Source organism: Saccoglossus kowalevskii, chromosome 10 (genome assembly GCF_978046115.1).
Source record: "Saccoglossus kowalevskii chromosome 10, keSacKowa6.1, whole genome shotgun sequence".
NCBI lineage: Eukaryota > Metazoa > Hemichordata > Enteropneusta > Harrimaniidae > Saccoglossus > Saccoglossus kowalevskii.
The window spans coordinates 33,089,927-33,096,257 of NC_140650.1; the positions used below are offsets into that span (position 1 = coordinate 33,089,927).

Sequence of the window (6,331 nt, forward strand, 5' to 3'; positions counted from 1 at the left end):
TTACTCTGTGAAGAGCTGTATGAATTCTTGATGAGATTTGTTGATAGCATCACAGGTTTTAAGACGTTCTTTTAAATCCTGTGCTCTTTTGAAAGCGAGATCATATTTTCGTAGTCGTTCCCGTATGACTCTGTTCCAGGTTTCTATGTCTTTCTCGCTTGACAGGTTATTTATGCCAACATCAACAATCATATGTTCCGCTTCATGAGGAAAGTGTTTTTCCAAGTATTCAGCTAGACCAGAATTCTTAGTAACCAAGACAGGTAGGCCAGTTGCTATGGCTTCCATTCCAACCAATCCAAATGGTTCACTTCTAGAAGCCATAACACAGAGATGACTCTGTTGAAGATCTTTTCGGATCTCATCTTGAGATCCATATGGATATATGTTGATATGGAGTTTGTCAGATTTGGTGAATTTGCGAAGAAATGTTTTGGTTTCACAAATCTCACCATCTGGAACCCCACGAATGTTCCAGACAGGCACTTCGTCATTAGATTCGTTGAAATGATTGGCAACTCTGCTAAGTGCTTCAGTGACCAGGTCATAACCTTTCAACCTCTCCACTCCACAAATGCGACCGAATGTGATTACTTGTATTTTACCTACTTTGTCAGGTTTCTGTATTTGAACATCAAAGAACTTTTCATCTGGTTTGGGAAGAAACATCTTGTGTGTAACCCGTTGATGTGCTCTATATTTGTTATCAAAATGCTTGAACATGCGAGGACCAACAGAGATTACCACATCTGCAGTACTGGCTGCTTTAAACATTTCATTTTCTCTTTCTTGTACCCTTTCTGGGGTCCAAGCCTTTTTATGGACTTCAATATCTTCAGGAATAACATGGTTGAACAGAATCAGCTTCGCTGAAGGGAAAAGTTCCTTTCTCAAATGCCCGGCAGCAACACCTGTGATCGGAAGATGTCCTACAATGGCATGTACATTTGTGATTTTATCAAGATCTGGGAAATAGGAGCGGTGATTAATGAACCAATCTAAGTTTGGTTTCGTTTCCATGAGAGCTTCACTGATGCATGGCTCAATAAGTGAATCATCTTTATTATTTGCAGTTAAGGTAAGGGCATGAACATCATATGCTGAATCTTTAAGCAATCTTGCAATCTGTCGATGTATTGTAGAAATGCCTCCTTTTTCGGTGCCCCATTCATCATTAACTAGTAAGACACTAATGGAAAATTAGGATTTATTATTATGATAAGATTATGATGATTTCGTAATGTAAACAGAACTGTTTATAGAGTTGTTTATATTTTGAGGGAGTGAACTTATTAGAGGCACCTAAATTCATTGATTGGAAATGATATATTGAATTTCGATTTTACCAGCCAATAGAAAATCTCTTAGGTGAGACAATGATGATTCGATTTGAAGAGAACCTCGATCCAGAACTAGAATTTCATTGAGGAAGCCACAAGTCAATTTCTTCCTGTCACTAGAATGCGGGTGGTCATCACGTGATTCCCAACAAATATCTAGCTCGAGAGTTGTTCTATTGGCTGACACAACATTAGTGAATACGATTGTCAATTATACAAATATATAATTTCCAAATATTCAAGGTGAAACTATTATTATGTACAGTTGAAGTGATGTGGCACAGCAAATAATGTACCTAAAACATTTACGAAATCTGACATAATATGACCGTACCTTTTTCTAGTTTCCATGTTACACGATTCCTAGAATTAATAAACAAAATACTTTGGTAAATAACTATCAAGAACATAAATTATAGAAAGCCGACAAAGATAACATTACATATTTTTGATCAGATAAAAAGTTTGTCATGATATCCAAGTACAAAGTGAAATATTATGTCAAAAATGCATTATTCATAAACAAGAATAAAAGTTGCCACCAGTTTAAACGTGAAAATTACATGAATATGCCGAAAAATATAACCTCACTCCGTAAACTGTAATCAACAAATTAGAAACAAACTGGCATGTCCGAAAATCCAGTTTATTCGGTCATTTCAAACATCCAAAATGTCAAAACAAAATGGCCAATGGCCAAGTCTCCAATGGTTGATAAGATAAATTTACTACTTTCGTATAAAGTACTAGCTACGTATGTGTAAAATGTGAATCGGTCAGGGTGTCACTGGCACGGGCCGGAAACAATTTGGCAATGTTTGGTCTAGCTATCGTTCCCACATTACAGTACAAGACGTATGGTAGTATATATTTTATTATATTCTCACCATCGGAAATACATCTTACAATAATCGCCTACAGCGTCAAGTGAGAATAATTATAATAGTTATATTAATTATGCACAGATTATAAATTTAAAGAAAGCATCTCAGTTTGCACACGGAGGACTGAAAGCCCGTCCTGCTAGTGCGGCGTCCTGAGTCAGAATGACGTGTTCTCCGACCACACCACGCAAACACAACAAAGGAATTTTGAATAAATTAAATATAACATACACCTGTTTCTGCATTCACAACATGCACCTGTATACCAATCTAATTTCAAGACGGATTCTCGCGTGACAATGATCTCCCCCCTTAAAAAAATGTCTCACATTTTTAAACGCGCGAGAAACATTAACGAGTTTCATTCTACACCGACTCAAATAATCTGCGCCTACATTTTCTACCCCCTTAATGACTGCTATTTTGAATCTGAAGGGTTGTAGTGCCAACGCCCATCGCATTATACGCCCATTTGCCATTTTCTTAAACATGATAATGGTTGATGGTCCGTCTGAATGACGAATTCTTTGTCATATAAGTATGATTGGAACTTTAGCACTGCCTAAACAATTGCTAAACATTCGCGTTCCATAACAGAATATCTCCTCTGTGCTGAATTTAATTTCTTGCTTGCATATGCAACAGGGAACTTTTCTCCTGCCACATCCTGTAATACAGCTCCGACACCATCATCCGAGGCATCAGTGCGCAAGGTAAATTCTGGGCTAATCTGCACTGGCTCGGAAGGTTGTAAATGATTAGCTAGTTTGAATTTGCATAACAATACTGACAATGAACGTGCATTCAACGCCACAAGTTTTTTTGTTTTTTTAGCCAATCAGAATTCATCTTCCGAGCCAGTGCAGATCAGCCGTAAATTCTTTGTTTAAATCGGGTAATTGCAATATTGGAAAACTTATCAATTTACTTTTTAGGGATAGAAACGACTTCTCGAGTGCCTCTCCCCACTGGATTACATTGGGTTGACCTTTCTTTGTGGCATCTAAACGGTGCAGCTTTGGCCGCAAAGTTTGGTATAAACTTACTGTAGTAACCCACCAGCCCCAAAAAAGATCTTACCTGTGTTTTTGTTGTAGGCCTTCTTACTTGAAATATGGCCTCGATTTTATCTGGCTTGGGTTTTACTGTCGCATGTCCCACAACATGCCCTAAGAATTCCACTTCCTCATACCCAAGGAAACACTTTGTTGGTCGAGCTGTAAGCTTTGCGCCTCTCAGTCTTATGAGGACATCCTTGATTTTTTCAAGATGCTCACCTCAAGTTGTTGTATGGATTAATATATCGTCTATATAGTTATGAACATTTTCCATACCTTTCAGGAACTTTCTCATGATGCGGCTAAACGTCGCCCCGGAATTTACAAGTCCGAACGGCATTATATTAAAGTGGTACAAACCCTCATGTGTGATGAAAGCGGTCAGATGTTCCGATTCCTCAGACGTTGGTATTTGCCAGTAACCTTTACTTCAATCAATTTTACTGAAGTAATTGTCATGAGCCAGTTGAGTAAATATTTCTTCTTGATCTGGCACTGGTTCTGCATCAAACACTGTTACCTGGTTAAGCTTTCTCATATCACAACACAGTCTGAGTGATCCATCTGGTTTATTGACAACCACTAATGGACAAGCATATGAGCTGTCACTATGAGAGATTATTCCCATTTGGAGCACGTTTTCAATTTCATTCCTTACCTTTTTCCTCCGCGCATGTGGTACATTATACGGTCTGCTGTGTATAGGGTCAGGGTCGTTCAACTTAATGGAATGCTTACCTGATGTAGTATTTCCTGGGATATCCGTCAAAAAAAATCACCAAATTCATGCAGTATCCGTTTGAGCTGTTCGATCCTAGATTTCCCTAACTTTGGATTTATATGAACATCACGGGCCGACTCTTTCTGAATCAATGGGGGGAACTGTGGTGCATACCATCTCATAGGCACTACTGTCATCCTTTTCATGTATGGTTGCCAACACTTTAGCCCTTCTGATGTACTTCTTGAGGAGATTGGCATGTTGACTTTATAGTTCATACTGCTTACCTTCTTAATGATAGGGAAGGGTCCTTTCCATTGTAACAAAAGTTTGTTATTATCAGTAGGTAGAAGGAGAAGTACTTCACCACCTTCCTTCATATCCCTTAGTTTCGTTTTTCTATTATATTACTTTTGATAACGAAATGCAGATTTTCTCAGTTTCTCGTGTGCTATCCGACAGGTTCTTTCCAACTGATCCTGGAGGTCTAAACTGTATTGATAAACGTGTTTTGTTTCACTCACCTCTCATCTGCTGTCAACAATTCTTTCAGTGTCATCATTGGTCCTCGTACTGTACGACCATAGAGCAACTCAAAAGGTGCAAATCCAGTGCTCTCCTGGGGGATCTCTCTATATGCGAACAGTAATGGATTTATGTACCTGTCCCAATCTCTTGGCTGTTCTTCACCCAATTTCAAAACATTGCTTTTAGAGTACCATTGAATTTTTCAACAAGACCATTGCACATAGCATGATAGGGTGTAGTGGTGAGTCGTCTGATCGACAGAAGCTTACTAACCTGTTTCATGGTGCCCGACACAAATTGTGATCCCTGGTCTGTTAATACTTCTTTTGGTATTCCCAGCCGGGAATAGATGGCCAACAATTCTTCAGCCACGACTTCGGTAGTAATAGTTTTCAAGGGGACAGCTTCTGGATAACGAGTAGCGTAGTCAACTAACACCAGGATATACTGGTGACCCCTATCTGTCATAGGCTCAATGGGGCCAACTATATCCACTGCTACTCTCTGAAAAGGTTGTTCAATCAGGGGAACACTTCCCAATGGTACATTAGTGACTCTACCCTTAGGAATTGTTCTCTGACACACATCACATGATTGGCAGTAACGTGTGACATCACCATGCATTCCTGGCCAATAGAAATTAGTTATAATCTTATCATAGGTCTTCTTTGATCCCAAATGGCCACCAAGGATAGACTCATGAGCTACTTTAAGAACTAGCTTCCGATGGTCTTGAGGTACCACAACTTGCTTAAAGGCATTTCCAAACTCTATACGGGGTGAACTGTATTCCCTATATAAAATTCCTTTTGATAATATAAAATTGTGACTACCCCTCTTGCTCACCTTTGTGTTACCAGACATGGCTAATTGGCGCATCCTGGCTAAAGACTTATCTTCTTGCTGTTTATGTTGCAGCACACTGGGAGTTATAGTTTCACCAATAACTGAACTTACCTTCAGTTCCTTGAGTGGTTTCTTTTCGGATTGAATTTGACCCCTAGTTTTCACCGCAGCCATTTGTTCACTCTTCTCGCATGTTCTAATGTCTGCACCTACCGTTGTTAACTTATCACTTTATTTGTCTTCCCAGTTAGGATCTGGGTCTGTGGATTCTCTGGCCCCTGGTATATTTCCAATTATTAAGTCATAAACTGGATCCTCCATACATAATGCTGATAAGCAACCAGTGAAATATGACGTATTTATACATATATGAGCAATAGGAAATTGTCTCACAGTTCCATCTATTAACATGCATGTCCTCAAAGTACCAGTCATTTGATTTGGTTCTACATATTCTGCTTTCACAACAGCCCCACTACATCCACTATCTCTTAGTACCTGAACAATATGATTTCCCACCCTACCTGAAGCAGACAGGCATAGTATCAATAGCACTGTTACAAGCGACTGAAAGTACAGGCAACTGGTGCCCACAGTCTAGTTGCAAATACCCTCTGACACTCGCCTGGTCAAGGTGTGGATCTGGTTTTATCTTAAAGGATTCCTGACCTTTTTTTGACGTGCAATCATTCGACAAAGACGCGTCTGCCATCCTATGTGATATTCCATCAAAGACTTCTGTTAAAAGGGCTAATGTTTGTTTCTTTCTGTACTCCCGTGCATAGTGACCACGCTTGCCACATATGAAACAGACATCACGGTTCTTACCCTCTTTCCGATTGGTCGGACAAGGCTCAGAAGCCTGTAAACTATTATTTTGCCTTTCCCCTTTCTGTTCACTAACAGGATTCTTTCCAGAATTACTCTTCGACGTATTCTGGCCTTTGTTATATC

At 39.4% G+C, this 6,331-nt stretch overlaps 1 protein-coding gene across 1 annotated transcript; it reads right to left on the reverse strand.

Moving 5' to 3' along the window:
- Positions 1-4,383, reverse strand: LOC144350436 (uncharacterized). Its single transcript, XM_085504675.1, has 5 exons — positions 4,062-4,383; positions 3,727-3,864; positions 3,305-3,501; positions 1,675-1,703; positions 1-1,189 (listed from the first exon to the last, which is right to left on the reverse strand). Exons 1-5 carry the CDS (start codon positions 4,381-4,383, stop codon positions 1-3), a joined length of 1,875 nt encoding a protein of 624 aa, XP_085360801.1.
- Positions 4,384-6,331: the final 1,948 nt, after the last annotated feature.

What these genes read in the sequence shown, in the direction of transcription:
- LOC144350436 (XM_085504675.1), bottom strand. Translation starts at nt 4,383, where the DNA reads ATGAAGGAAGGTGGTGAAGTACTTCTCCTTCTACCTACTGATAATAAC. An exon ending in ACGGATACTGCATGAATTTG is followed by an intron (nt 3,865 to 4,061) that starts GTGATTTTTTTT and finishes CTTGTCCATTAG; the next exon opens with TGGTTGTCAATAAACCAGAT. An exon ending in AACATGGAAACTAGAAAAAG is followed by an intron (nt 1,190 to 1,674) that starts GTACGGTCATAT and finishes ATTTTCCATTAG; the next exon opens with TGTCTTACTAGTTAATGATG.